We start from the raw sequence: 15,772 nt of genomic DNA, 5'->3' as shown, positions 1-15,772 counted from the left end.
TCCAGTGACCATCAATGAGGACATGGTCAATCTCCTTTGCCGCACCGCCAGTGTTGGAATGCCAATTCCAGCGATGAGCTTGTGGGCGCTGAAACCATGAACCAGCCACCCTAAGTCCATGACTTCTTGCAAAGTCAAGGAACTTAGTGCTATTCTGGTTCACAGTTCCTGACCCATGGGGACCAACACACACCTCATAACATTCCCTATCAGTTCCAGTCGATGCATTGAAATCCCCCAAGACTAGAAGTGTATCTCGTCTGGGGCACTGATCAACCACAGACTCGAGTGTGGCGTAGAATACATCCTTCACGGTGAGATCACTCGCCTCAGTCAGAACATATACAGAGACCAGGGAAATGACACCTAAGGAGTGACGAATCCTTAATCTCATAATACGCTCGTTGACCGGTGTTACCTCAATTATCATTGGGGTCAGCTTATTGGACACAGCTACAGCAACTCCTTGGGTATGGTAACCATCAGAGCGACCAGACCAATAGTAGGTGTAACCACCCACCATTATCTCGCCGCAATCCGGTCTCCAAACCTCAGAGAGAGCTGCAATCATGATGTCCAAACGCTTGAGCTCAGATGATAACAGAGACAGATGATCATCCTCTCTTAGGGATAGGACATTCCAGGCACCCACCCGAAGGGACCGCCTCAGGTTAACCCAAGGAGACCGCCGTCTTGTGGACGACACCTCAGCATCACTCCGACACACTCTCCCGCAATCTGACCCAGGGATGTTACCCCGTGGTTTCCCTCCTATCATCAGAGATTGGGGGTCCCGTAGGCTTTGCCCCAATCCCGTCATCCGGTGCGCTGCCCTGCGATGGGAAGCTGCACAGGAGGTACTCCCACGGAGTGGGTTTTCAGATTTTTTTGCGTTTTTGTGTTTTGCGGAATGAAGGGTTTTACGGTGGCCGGAGTGCAAATCCTGCCACCAACCTCCTCATATAAAAGTAACCCAACTGCAGGAGGACGTCCGCAGACACAGTTGGGCACTAGATATGGATGGCCGTTGGCTCACAACGAGCTCCTCCGCCCTTTGACAGGTTTTGTTTTTAATCCTGCTGGGTGTCCATATCCAAACACCCTCCTCACCAGAAAACCTGGTGGGGGAGACGGTTTAGTCACCGACAACCCGACCATGGAACAGGTTAGTACAGGTTTACATGGTACCTGTAGCAGGTCACAGATCTAACCTGACCTGACACTATATCTGACCATATCTATCCTTGCGAACCACTTGTCCGATTAATATCAAATGTCCTCGTGCGGGCTCGTATGTGCGTGCCCGTATGTGCGTAATCCCGAACACCCATCACAGATTTTGTCGTTTGCTTTTGTAGTGCATGCCCATACATCCATCACAGATTTTGTAACCAACAGATTTTGAAGGATCTGATGGATGACGTACCTTTAGCCGTTGCAGTGCCCGCTCTTCTGGTCGAAATTTCGTAGCAGCATGATCACCCACCTTAAGAGTGATCCGATGTGGAGGCATACCAGATGGACAGAGGGTGTTCAGGAACTCAGGCAGATAGAAATGATCACGCTCAGATTCCGCTGTATCAACACTACAGCAAACATGTTCCTCCCCTGGAAATATGGTTGTCATGTTTTGATAAATTATTTTCGGAACAATTTTTCTTCAATTGCGGAAAAGAAGGCTGTTTCAACACTGAGCTCGTGCTTCATCCGTTTCTTCTGCACGATGCCTTGCCTCGCGTCCAGTGTTGTCTGCCAAGTGAGCAGCTCGTGCTTCATCCGTTTCAGCTGCACTATGCCTTGTCACGCGCGTAGCGTCGCGTGTCAAGCGAGCAGCTCGTGCTTCGTCCGATTCCATTGCACGTGCACGAAGCGCAGCTTCGTTCCTTCGCTCTCGTAAACGACGACTGGATTGGGGCATTGTTTCACTTATATCGGACCAACTGTATCATTAATGGCCATAACTTGGGAAACACTAGGGAAACAGCTGAAACGGATGAAGAACGATATCAAACCTTGAAAAGGCACATACTCAGGTCCCCAGCATCAATTGTGATGTCATATCAAACGAAGAAGAAGAAGAATTGTGACGTCAATTGTGATAAGTGCAAAAAAAAAAAAGAAAAAAAAAGAAGAATTGTGACGTCAATTGTGATAAGTGCAAAAAAAAAAGAAAAAAAAAGAAGAATTGTGACGTCAATCGTGATGTCATAGCACAGTGTCCTGTCATTGGTTTGGTAAATAAATGGCCATAACTTGGGAACCACTTGTCCGATTAATATCAAACCTTGAAAAGGCACATCCACAGGGCCCCAGCAAAATACCTGACAGGTTTCAATGAGATCGGACCAGTGGTTGTCGAGAAACGGCGGTCGCAGACACACAGACATGCAGACACACACACACACACACACACACACACACACACACACACACACACACACACACACACACACACACACACACACACACACACAGATTGCTGGAATTATAGATGGACTATTGCGTGCCCGTAAGTGCGTGGCCGTACGTGCAAAAAAAAAAGAGGAATTGTGACTTCAATCGTGACATCATAGCACCGTGTCCTATCATTGGTTTGGTAAATAAATGGCCATAACTTGGGAACCACTTGTCCGATTAATATCAAACCTTGAAAAGGCACATACTCAGGTCCCCAGCAATATACCTGGCAAGTTTCAATTAAATCGGACCAGTGTTTGTCGAGAAACAGCTATCGCAGACAGACACACAGAGATTGCTGGAATTGTAGATAGATGATACATAGTCCGGGAGCCAACCTGTGTACGAGGCTGTTTTAGGGTTGGACCTTACAGCCTCTGCTATAAAATTTTACACCCCCAGGATGTTTAGATATATGTTTGCAGTTCATGAAAACCAATGTTGGCAATTCATAAGCTCTTGCGAAAAATTTTGGCGGACGTTTTTGTTTGAGGAAGATTTGAAAAATTTGATAAAACAGCAATTGTCAATAAAATTTCTAAAAAAATTAAAAAATCACATTCATGAAAAATAAATGTGAACTAAATGTAAGAATTCAATCAGTGCATTGTAAAATGACAAAAAAAATTGCCTTGTGGAAGTAAACCTCGTAAAAGTACATAATTTTGTGAAAAATGCCTTAAAAATAACGTTTTTTGAAGATGGCCTTTAGAACTTTTCTTATCATAGGCAGATGCTGCATTAGAATACTAATTTCTCTTAATGTGATATGAACATGGTATCCATGGCTAATTAAAACAGCAAATTTGATTGAGTTATATCAATTTATAAAGAGAAAATTAACATTTTTGTCAACCAAAGTTACCCCTACCCCCAAAATCCTCTTACTCTATTGAACACAGTTCGGTTAAGGTTTGCTGGATCCAGGTTGGGTACTTCACAGTTCACTCTTCCAAAGGAAAATTCAATGGTGTTTGGAGTGACATGGCCCTGGAGCAGACATACAACAATGAAGGGAAGACATCTCTGTTCAAAGGCATATCTCAGGCACCAGCTGCTCGAGATAAATATGTGAAGACAGCACCATTTCTCACAGCTGTATCAGAGAACATAAAGTCTATGGCTAATCTAGGCCAACAGGAATCTACTCATCATGGAGAAACACATAAGCAGGCAACAGAAGAACATATGCATGTTGAGGAGATCAAGAAAGTGATATGCCAGCAGATGATAAACCCATTCCAGTGTAACAACCAAGTGGATCTGCTCAATAGAGCAACTGGTGAGAAGGATGCTTCAAAAGACTTGGTCCATGCTCAAGCTAAGGGCATGGAAGCCATTATGAAAGCAGAAGAGGTGGTCTCTATTAAGATTGAACCACTGAAGCTGGTAACTTTCTCCTCACAGAAGAAATCAAACCCATCAAGGAAACAGAGTTTAATCAGGATCTATCAAGATGAGACTGCAGCTACACGTGTGCTGTGTTTCTATCGAGATGCCGACCCAGTCACAAGACAGATTGCATTTTCCCATGAGTGGACAGACTACCCATCATCCCTGTTTGAGGTTGATCCACGCTTAGCACAGGGGTTTGTAATGCGCAAAGGCAACAAGTCTGATTTGGTGGCAGTGCTAATTGCTGAAGCTGAGCAGGATGTTGTTTTACAGCTGCCATCATTACCACAGAGTGACCTATACACAGTTTATCTGGTAGACACAATGGCATTTGTAAATAAATACCAAAAAATGGGTGTGAAAACATTTGGTGAACTTCCCCAGCTGTATCTTCGCAAGCTCCTGCAGTTGAAACCTGAAATGTGCAACTGTGTCAACATCATTGGTGATCAGTATGATTTTGATGATAGCCATACTTTGAAGGGTGATGAGCAGCAGAGGAGAAACCAGACAGACCAGGCAAGACAATTCTCACCATCCAAGAGTCTAGAAATTCCGGACTGGAATTTACTCATGAAGAATCCAAGAAATAAAGGAAATCTTCAGAACTTCATTGGCACTTCCCTTTGTGAGAGTCCTGAAGCTATTCCGGATGGAGTGACCATCATTCTTGGTGGTATGATGGAAAACAAAGGTCACACTCTTTCCATCACATCAGCTTCAAGTTCAGTTCTGGACTTACCTTGTGAAGAACATGAAGAGGCAGACACAAGGATTATTGCTCATCTTGCATATTGTGTGGAATATCTTGATCACCATCGAGCTGTTGTGCATGCAACAGATACAGACATAATTATGCTGTGTATATATCACTTCTGCTGCTTGAACACATTGCAAGAACTCTGGATACAACAGCAGAATCAATACCTACCTATTCATGAGCTGGTAGAAGTGTTGAGCAAGAAGTACCAGAAAATCCTCTTGATGTCGCACTACACTTCTGTGCACATATGTGTTGTGTGGATGTGACACAGTGAGCTACCCATTCAGAAGGGGAAAAGAAGAGGTCAGGTCAGGTATGGGAGCATGTGCCAGAACAGCGCGTCGCTGCGTCCACTTTCCGCCGGTACTCCAGGGGCCTCCATCTGGCCATCCCCCAGGCAGATGCCAGGCCCATCCCCATCTCCTTGAGATGATGGTCAACCTACTGCAACCATGAGGCACGTGGTCGGCCCACTGGCCTCCTCCACTCATGAGACTCCCTCGCTGAGAGAATCTGGTGAGCAGGATCAGCGTCAGGAAAACGAGCCACATGTCCATACAGCCGCAACTGACGCTCACGGACTATGCAGGTAACAAATCTCATCCGAGTCTCTCTCAGCAACCGCTCGTTGGACACAAAATCCGACCAGCGATAGCCAAGGATTCTTCGAAGAGACCTGGTACCAAAGGAATTAAGTCTCTGTCTCAGATCCTTGTTCAAAGTCCAAGTCTCGCACCCATAGAGCAAGACTGGAAGTACCAAGGACCTGAAGACTCGGACTTTCGTCCTCCCGCACAGGTACCGGCAGCGCCACACCCCATGATCCAGTGAATCCATGACTCCCCAGGCCCGACCCAGACGTCTATTGACCTCCGGCTCACAACCTGCGGAGACATGAATATCACTGCCAAGGTAAGTGAATCTATCCACGACCTCAACATCCTCACCACAAACAGACACAGACAGGACAGCAGCATCCAAGATGTCACCGAAAGCCTGGATCTTAGTTTTGACCCAAGAAATCCGTAATCCCAACGGCTCCGACTCCTCATTCAGCACCTCGAGGGCCCCCAAGAGGATGTCTAAAGTCTCCGCAAAGATGACTGCATCATCTGCAAAATCAAGGTCCGAGATCTTGACATTGCCAAACGATGCACCGCAACTTGATCTCTCCGACATCCTCCCTAAAATCCAGTCCATACAAGTGCTGAAAAGTGTGGGGGCAAGTACACATCCCTGACGAACTCCAGTAACAACTGGAAATAAGTCAGAGATGGTACCACCACACTTCACAGCACTCTCAGTACCAGAGTAGAGTTCAGACATCAGATCGATCAGTTTTGGTGGCACCCCACGAAGACCAAGAATCCTCCAGAGGACATCCCGATTCACTGAATCGAACGCTTTACAGAGATCAACATAGGCTGCAAGCAGCCCCTGCCGAAACTCTCGTCTGCGTTCGGTGAGGACACGAAGGGCAAGGATACGGTCAATCGTTGACCTCTTTGGTGTAAAGCCTGACTGCTCTGGACGCTGGTGCTCAAGCAGATGGTGGCGAACCCTATCAAGAATTATCGGAGCAAAGACCTTGCCCGGCACTGAGAGCAGCGTCACCCCTCGGTAGTTGTTGCAGTCTTGGCGATCACCCTTCCCTTTCCAGAGAGGGACAACAAGGCCCCTCTTCCAGTCAGTTGGGATGATGCCTGTGTTCCTGTGAAAAGAAGAGCGGCACAGGTTTCTCTGGGACTGATAGGAAACCTCCCCCACCTTGTTGATTTTGGAAGAGATAGTGAAATGGCAGCAACAGAATGTGTCATTGATGAAGCCAGAGTATACTGGACTGCTCTGTATGGCCAAAAAGGGTTCAGCTGTTTGGATACCCTCAGGCAGCATATGTTTGTCTCTTCAAAATTAGACCTTAGGTCACTGCCAGCAACAGAAGATGCGTTTTACTTCCTTGTTTTAAGAGCATTGTATCAATTGCTTCTGTATAGACGTGCACATCTCAGTGACCGAGCACTTCCCCCAGCCACAACATTTGGCAGAACCCTTATCGATGGAAAACTGGTCCCAATTCTCATGTCTAAGCCAGCCAAGCCAAACATAGACAAAACTGTGTCTTGCATGTGCAAATTATCCAAATGTCTGAAACGATGTTCATGCAAAAAGGCTGCTGTGCCTTGCTGAGTGACATGCATATGCCTTCGTCAGAGAGGTTCATGTGGTGGAGTTGTTTCAGAGAGTGACTCTTCCTCTGAAGAGGATGTTTCATGTCACAATATTGTGTTAATCCATTTCTAATTTTATCTTCCTTAAAACCATGGCATGTAAAAGTATGTTCTTGTTCCTGACCCCATTGATAGTCAAGCATTTCTGAGTTGCATAAATCTTTTGTTGTTTGACATATAACCTTGTCAATTGAAGGTAGGTTAAATCTACACCAATTGTGATATAGGAAATGAACTCCTCTTTAATATGAGGGGTCATTTGTGTATATAGGTTTAGTGGTTATGATTTTAGGACAATATGAATTACCCCTACCCCCATCCTACATCTTCGCTTTTGCCAACATTTTGTTATCAGAGGGGGCTCGCATAAGTGTTGACTGTGTTGTTGCGCAAGAGTTTCACCATTGCCAACATTGGTTTTCATATACTCAAAGGGTGTCTCTTTATGAAAATCAACACAAAAATTTTATAGCAGACCGGGCAATTTTTTTTTAATTTTGATCGGTTGGCTCCCGGACTAACAAGAGGGAACCGCAGCGGTGCTTCATGTTTGGGTGGCGAGGGTGTCCCCGGATGGGATCGGCGAACCCCCAGAGGTCGCATGGGAGGTCACGCCACCAAGGGGATGGAGGGGGGAACGGAGCATGTTTGAGGAGACTGCTTGGTTCATGAGTTGTGGTTCTTTGCTGTGGTGGAGATGGGAGTTTCGAGACCAGAGAATGCTCCGTTCAATCTTGGGGCCTGCATGTAGAGATGACGGCCGGTGGTGGTCGATAGGACACAGACACACACACCGAGTCGGGATTGTGCACACACAGATATGTGGATGTGCATATTGTGCATGATTGTATGCGTGATTATGTGAGATTGTGTTGGACGTGATTATACATGCAATACACAAAAGAAGGCGGATACTTTTGAGACCTGATAGGTCTCTGTTCCATCTCCTGAAACCCACCCATGTGTGAAGATAGTTGCCAACAACAGCAACTTGCATGCACATACACATATACACATATACAGACACGCGTGTGCACACGCACACACAAAGGTGGATACTTTGATACTTTAAGACCTAGGAGGACTCTGTTCCACCTTCTGAAACCCGCATATGGAGATAACAACCAGCCACTGACACACACACACACGCACACACACACACACACACACACACACACACACACACACACACACACACACACACACACACACACACAAACTTCGTTTTTTAACGTCTGTTCCTCCTAAATCTATCCATCGATGATCCATTACTGGCTATTCTGAAAACATATAATATGAAGGATTCCTTAAATGATGTGAATTTCACAACACCATATGTTCAACTTCATTTTAATTGTAAACCTTGACATAGTTCCTTTACCTAAAGTAATAACTTTAACTTGTAAGCAACTGACTGAGTTCAACTGACCGGTTGGATGGCTTCGCTAACAATTATTAGCAACTGAACAGCTGGATGGGCACAATTGCCTTTGACTGTGCGTGAATATTTTTGTAGTAAAAACAATACCTCAAATGCAGAGTCCACCATACTGATTGAATAGAAAGAACCAGAAACAAGTTAAAATGTAGAAATTATATAGACTGAAGGATGCAAACTACCTCGTTTTACCATGGTAACCTGAACAAACTCCAACTGGACAGCTCAAATGTAACCTGTGAAAAATACTTTAAATTTGTCCATAAAAACGAAACTATTTGCTTCGTTGCAAAATTAGAAAAAACATTCTTTCAACTAATTTTGTGGCTGCGGAATCATGAACGCCTTTGTTTACACAAATAACTACAAAGTTGCTTTATGTCCTCTGTAGAAAGCATTGCACAGCACACTGACTCGTGTGTTATGCATGCTTTGTCCACCTCTGATTGAAGGTTATGGAGAGAGTTTGTGGAAACGTAAGCAGGGTAAAGGCATTTTTGGACCGCCCTGACCATTTCACCGCACATTCCAACATTTGCACACAATTTTATCTTCTTTTGAAATTACGCCAATCTTTCCGTCAGGGATGTTTGGGAATGCAACCTCACTTACTCTCTCCAGCAAATCAGACCTGGTTCTGTGAATCGACCTTCCCAATTTTTAAAATTTCACTCCAGTCCTGTTTCCATGCCAATGGACACAACTGTCGAGTGTAACACCCTTGGCAGGAAACCTTGCTTTGGTTTCTTTCAAAAGTATCATGTTCTGAAGTATGTATGTGTTATTGAAGCATCTGGCAAATAACACATTCTTAACGCTTTCATTTCATCTCAGATACATAAAAACTACAATAATTGTGAAGACATCCAAATTTGTGGTGAAATTTCCAGGCAAAATTATTCTGATACGCCCAAAATATGGACTCCTTTTAGTGCCTCATTGGATTGAATATGCACACAGAGAACTTTCATATCATGAAATACGTCAATGACATGAGTTGATGTGTATAATAATCAAATATAATATTACATGTCATGTTAACATTCAATGTAGGTTGGACTGGTGTGAGGGGTATTCAAATTGACAACAGACACATTCACTCGAACTCCACCAACATCCACCTTCATGGAAAAGACAACAATGGCATAAAACTACCTTCCCGATATTGTACTTTTGTTTATCCACATGGAATAAGCATTGTACCACGTCATATCAGCAGCTTCCTTTTTTTTAGGCACAGTGGCAATTCTCTTTCATACTGCACACTCCAAAACATCAGAAGTTCTATTCCTAAATCCGCCCTGTGGGATATCGTGAGATGAAAAAGCACCCTAAGCTGTCGGGCTGCAAGCGAGATTGGTGTGTCAGTTCATTAATGAGCTACAAATAGAGAGGTTGCCAAGAATGGTTTGTCTGTATGAGATACTGATTGAAGTGCACAAATCCTTAAGGTAGTTAGCTTGCAGCATTCAAATTCTCCGTGATTATTCTTCGCATGCCAGAGATTGATACTAGTTCTACTCACGTATTGTTATCCTTCTTCAACTCAAGAACAAATGTCTACGGCGTTCCAAGGTGTGTAACCCCAATTTAAATGTTATGTGATCACGTTTTACATGCAATGTGAATTTGCTTTGAAAATACAAACACATATGACAGAGCAAGGCATACCTGTCTTTCGAAACCGATGAGGCAGTCTTAAGGATAACCTTGTGGTGCAAAAAATGTAATTTATACGTTGCAATGACTTTTTTATAATTACAAAATATTTTATTCGAGAATGTTTGAATGAATATAATTTAATACGACAGGATAATGTTTACACGATGTTTGGCATGTTCTTATGATGTAACAATATGAGTGTGGAAGATGGGATGCCCCATCAGGAATCGAACCCCTTGAATTTATCATCAGTTTGACCAAAAAAACCAGACATCTTTCAATTTAATAAACCTTTTTTTAAATTTAAAATTATGTTCTTTGGTAAACATTTGCTTGATATGATGCATGATCACTATGGAAAGTTTTGGATCAACATCTTTACGGGTAATTGATTTGAAATTGAGGTATGAGTATGTGCTGTTCAGGGTGCTCCACAATGCTGGCACACTTAGATTCCACGGGGCAAAAAACTTGTTCATTTCGCTGACACATTTGGCTACAGTGATTGAATGGATTTTGTCAGTTGGTACTGTTTTGCGATCACATATGGATTGTGGCCTTCCTCGGTAGACATTCTCCTTCAGCATCGTATCACCATGAACTGGCTTTGCGAATTCTTCAAGGATTTCGTTCTCAGGTAGATTTAGACTGAAAACGATGATTATTTCGTTGCCCATGGCATGTTCAAAAAATGGGGTTATCGAGACTAAATCGAAATCTGCTGATGATACATGAACTCCACTTTGCACACCTGCAAAAAGGAAGAGGATACCATTGTTATGAAGGGGAAGGTCAGTCAGTCCCATTTTTTTTTTGTGTTCACCCTTATTGTCAGGTCAGGCCATATTGGATGGGTGACTTGTTACAGGTACCATGTAAACCTGTACTAACCTATTTATATGGTCGAGTTGTCGATGACTATACTGTCTCCCCCACCAAGTTTCTTGGTGAGGAGGGTGCATGATATGGACACCTAGCAGGATGAAGAACAAATCCTGTCAAAGGGTGGGCGAGCTCCTTGTGAGCCAACAGCCATCCATATCTAGTGCCAAACTGTGTCTGCGGACGTCCTCCTGCATTTGAGTTACTTTTTTGGGGAGATTGGTGGCAGAATTTGCACTCCAGCCACAGTAAAACCCTTCATTCCGCAAATCACAAGAAAAACGCAAAGAAATTTGAAAACCCACTCCATGGCAGTACCTCCTGTGCAGCTGCCCTTTGCAGGGCAGCTCACCAGATGACTGGATTGGGGCAAAGCCTTCGGGACCTCCATTCTTTGAGGATGGGAGAAAAACCATGGGGTAAGCTTCCTGGGTCAGATTGCGGTAGTGTGTATCAGGGTGGTGCTGAGGTGTTCTCCACCAGACGGTGGTCTCCTTGGGTTAACCTGAGGGGGTCCCTCCGGGTGGGTGCTTGGAATGTCTTATCCCTAAAAGAGGATGATCACCTGTCTCTGTTATCATCTGAGCTCAAGCATTTCAACATCAGTATTGCAGCACTCCCTGAGGTTCGCAGACCAGATAGTGGCAAGATCACGGCATGTGGTTATACCTACTATTGGTGTGGTCGCTCTGATGGTTACCATGCCCAAAGAGTTGCTGCAGCTGTGTCCAATAAGCTGACTCCAATGATAATTGAGGTCACACCGGTCAACGAGCGTATTTTGAGACGAAGGATTCGTCACTCCTTGGGTGTCATTTCCCTGGTCTCGAACTATGCTCCGAATGAGGCGAGTGATCTCAATGTGAAGGATGCATTCAATGCCACGCTCGAGTCTGTGGTTGATCAGAGCCCCAGGCAAGGCAAGACACACTTCTTATCTTGGGGGATTTCAATGCATCGACTGGAACTGACAGAGATGGTTCTGAGACATGTGTTGGTCCCCATGGGTCTGGAATTGTGAACCACAATAGCACTAAGTTCCTTTACTTTGCAAGAAGTTATGGTGTAGGGTGGCTGTTTCATGGTTTCAGCGCCCACAGACTCATCGCTGAACTTGGTATTTCAACACTGGTGGTATAGCAAACGAGATTGATCATGTGCTCGTTGATGGTCGCTGAAGGACGATGCAGACTTGCAGGGTCTACCCGAGTGCTCAGTTCCTCAATAACGACTACAGGCTTGTGCTAGCATCTCTGATGTTGCAGCATAAATCTGGGAGAATGGTGCCATCCCAGCCTTGGCCGGATGTTAGCAAGTTCGAGGATGAGAGGGTAGCTGTGGAGTTTGCGAACAGGCTGAGTGGGGATATGGGGGGGGAGGGTCTGGGTGCTTTGTGGAATCCTGAAGAGTTGTGGAGTGCTTTTGCGACCACCATCCTTGATGGTGCCGGTGGATGTCTTGGAACTCACTGCAGGGTGAAGAAGAATTTTGTTTCTCGAGGGACACTGGATACCATTGACCAGGATATATTCTCGGGAGGATGTTGGAGAGATCAAGCTGCAGTGCATCATTTGGGAATGTCAAGATCTCTGACCTTGATTTCGCAGATGATGCAGTCATATTTGCAGAGACTTTAGATATCCTTTTGGGAGCCCCTGGGGTGCTGAATGAGGAGTCGGTGCCACTGGGATTATGGGTTTCCTGGGTCAAAACTAAGATCCAGGCTTTCAATGACATCTTGGATGCTTCTATCCTGTCTGTACCTGTTTGTGGTGAGGATGTTGAGGTTGTGGAGAGATTCACTTACATCTGCATTGATATTCATATCTCTGCTGGCCGTGAGCCAGAGGTCAATAGATGTCTCGGTCAGGCCTGTGGAGTCATGGATTCACTGGATTATAGGGTGTGGTACTCTCTGCACCTGTGCAGGAGGACGAACGTCCGAGTCTTCAGGTGATTTGTACTTCTATTATTGCTCTATGGATGTGTGACTTGGACTCTGACCAGGGATCTGAGATGGAGACTTCATTCCTTTGGTACCAGGTCTCTTCGGAGTATCCTTGGGTATTGTTTGTCAGACTTTGTGTCTGATGAGCAGTTGCTGAGAGAGACTCAAATGAGATTTGTTACCTGCATAGTCCATGAGCATCAGCTGCGGCTGTATGGACATGTGGCTCGTTTTCCTGATGCTGATCCTGCTCACCAGATTCTCTCAGCGAGGGAGCCTCATGAGTGGAGGAGGCCAATGGGCCGACCACGTGCCTCGTGGTTTGCAGCAGATTGATCAGCATCTCAAGGAGGTGTGGATGGGCCAGGCATCTGCCTTGGCGATGGCCAGCTGGAGGCCCCTGGAGTACCAGCGAAAAGTGGAAGCAGCGACGTGCTGCTCCGGCATGGTCCCATACCTGAGTTGACTTGACCTGACCTGCCCTTTTATTTCCTAAATGCAGAATGGATAGCAATACTGGACCATCTTCAAAGGGTTCACGGTTTTAAAGGGACTCCACTTACTGTAACGAGTCCTTGCATGATCTTTACCACCTTAAACAAGGGAATGAGGCGGAGGCCCTTTCCGTGTTTCACTCCCGACTTAATTTCTGATCCATCTTGTAAACAACCAATCCTATTTATGTTTTTGTAAAGTATAAATAACCTGATGTTGATCAGTTGACTCAACTAGTTTTGGTATAAAACAGGACGAACCTGTAAAATATGGGATGACTGGTCACAGGCTTTTTCACGTTGTATTAAAGCATTCGTTTTTGTATTAAAGCCCCAAGAGATGGTGCAATTTTTTGAGGGAGGAAAGGAGGAGTGACAGATGAGGAAGTTTCCCTCCCTTCCTGCTTTTGCAATCCACCCCCTGCTCACTACCTTCCACAACTGTTTATAACTGCTAACCTGAGCAGACTCTATCCAGGGCCACTGGATATTGAGGGCTTTCCAACTTCATGAGCACATTGTCCTGAAGGGTCCTTCTCCCTTTCTCTTGAACAAAGGCATCATCAGTCGAGCTTTCCCCTTCTCCTTCTTTTGTCACATAAGGGAAATCCACTCCGGAGAAATTTCTTCCCAGGTGCTCATGACTGTGCCAGAGTCCTCTCTTTCTTTGATACCATGGCCATGTTCTCCTCCTATTTTGCTTGTGGACACCAGTGTCAGAGCTACCACTGTAGTCTGACCCTCCCTCATTGGTTTTCTACCCAGACAGCCCTCTCCCATATCACAAGGCCTCACAACCAATGATTCCATGGATCTGTGGTCTTCTCTCCTGAGAGTGGGAAGCTTACCTCCATTCCCACCATATTTTCATCCTGCTCCTCCTCATCCATTTCATTCTGCTGTGGAGGAAGGAGACAGTACCCATACCCTCACCCACATTGCCCACACCCCCGCTTCCATCTGCAGATGGAGCCATCTTGTTTGTGTCATTGCTTGGGCAGGAACATAATTTGTATCCCTCTGCACCATAAAGGTGCTCCCTTACCTGTCTCAAATGACCACACTGGATGCAGTTCTTCGGTGCTGTGGTTCATCCCACGTTTTTGGATGAAAACTTTAATATTCGATCAAATCCTAACCATATCATTGGGAATACTTTTCCATTTTCCATTGCATTATATGATTGCTGATGTGAAGGGAATTTTTTTTATCATGGACAGTCATAAATACAATGCGAGTATATATTATGTTGTACTTCTTGTAACTTTATTTTTCTTTTAACACCCAGTATATAATGTTCAAATCACATTTCTACAGGCAGTGTGTTCAGTTATCAATTTTCTTGAAGAGCACTTCAAGAAAGAGAGGCTTAAGCACTCAAGCAAGCACTCCATTTGAAACCTTTGATAAGAACGGCTGACTTGGCAAGTGCAAGCTATCTGCTTGGTAACTGAACACAGCCCAGGTTTCCATGATTGATTCAGGGATAGAGGTGATAGATTGGAATATGAGTTAAATTTCAAGCTTGATAAAATACTATACAGTCCTGTACTTCAAGGTTGCACAAAACATAGTACAGTATGTTACTTTTAATCAGTTAAATATCGAATTATCACATTCTCATTATGTCTGCTTTTTGTCCTGGTGTCTTCATATTGTAGCTGTGGTTGAGCACGAGGATAAACGATTGCAGGGATCCTTCTCTGGTCTCCTAACATGTAAGTTTTGTTCAAGTACATCTTCATCATTGTATGTATGTTGTGTTCCTTGCCGATATTGGAGTTTGGATAAAGGATGCAGAAACTTGGTGAGGTTTTCTTGAGATGATTATGGTGAAACTTATGATCCCTGAAGATAAATCATTGCTTCCACATGTTTGTAAAAACAAAACAAAAATGAAACATGGATGTCAGTCATTTAAACCAAAGTGCCCAGATTGTTGTGTGCATTCTCTGCACAGAACAAAATACTTCAACATTTCATGCAAAAGATGACATTTAAGAAACATAAAGGGAACCTTCTTCTTGGCCTTCTTGTCCTTGCTGCAGAGCTTGCTGAAGTCATTACATCATTCTCTTTGATAAATGGCTCGGTCTCAATGAGGGTGAGAAACATCAAGGTCCAATCAAGGAGCATGCTCCATAGAATGACTAATAATCAGGGCATGCTTTCACCTTTTGGAGGCCATCCCATGCAAGCACACTAGATGTGTGTGGCTGCAATGGAATCAACATGGTGGAAAAGCTCCACAAGGAATCTGCTCAACTCCACACCAACATGAAAGTGGTAGAAAACCTTGTCATCGCCGACCCAGCCAGCACAAACAAGCTTGCATCCAGTTCTCAGTATTCTGCACCCAGGGCCCAAAGTCTAGCTCCGGGGTGGATAACCCCAGCACTGCAGTAGATCGCCATGACAGTTATTCACCACCGTGGCTCATTGGAAATGGAGAAATATTGATGTTCCCTATATCCTTGTATCTTCCCAGGTTTCCCCCCTCAAGAC

At 44.6% G+C, this 15,772-nt stretch overlaps 1 protein-coding gene across 3 annotated transcripts in view; it reads left to right on the top strand.

Moving 5' to 3' along the window:
• Nucleotides 1-15,772, top strand: part of LOC147029286 (dual specificity calcium/calmodulin-dependent 3',5'-cyclic nucleotide phosphodiesterase 1A-like) — a 413,056-nt gene that overhangs the window by 40,821 nt on the left and 356,463 nt on the right. For all 3 annotated transcript variants that reach the window (XM_085872225.1, XM_085872224.1, XM_085872228.1), the window contains exon 4: nucleotides 14,929-14,985. In XM_085872225.1, the coding sequence (XP_085728351.1) occupies nucleotides 14,929-14,985 (57 nt within the window). The remainder of the gene's footprint in view (nucleotides 1-14,928; nucleotides 14,986-15,772) is intronic.

This window comes from Eptatretus burgeri, chromosome 3 (assembly GCF_056783735.1).
Source record: "Eptatretus burgeri isolate ZD-2024b chromosome 3, Ebu_testis_v1, whole genome shotgun sequence".
NCBI lineage: Eukaryota > Metazoa > Chordata > Myxini > Myxiniformes > Myxinidae > Eptatretus > Eptatretus burgeri.
The sequence above is the reverse complement of the archived record's forward strand: the minus strand, read 5'-3'. Positions and strand labels throughout refer to the sequence as shown.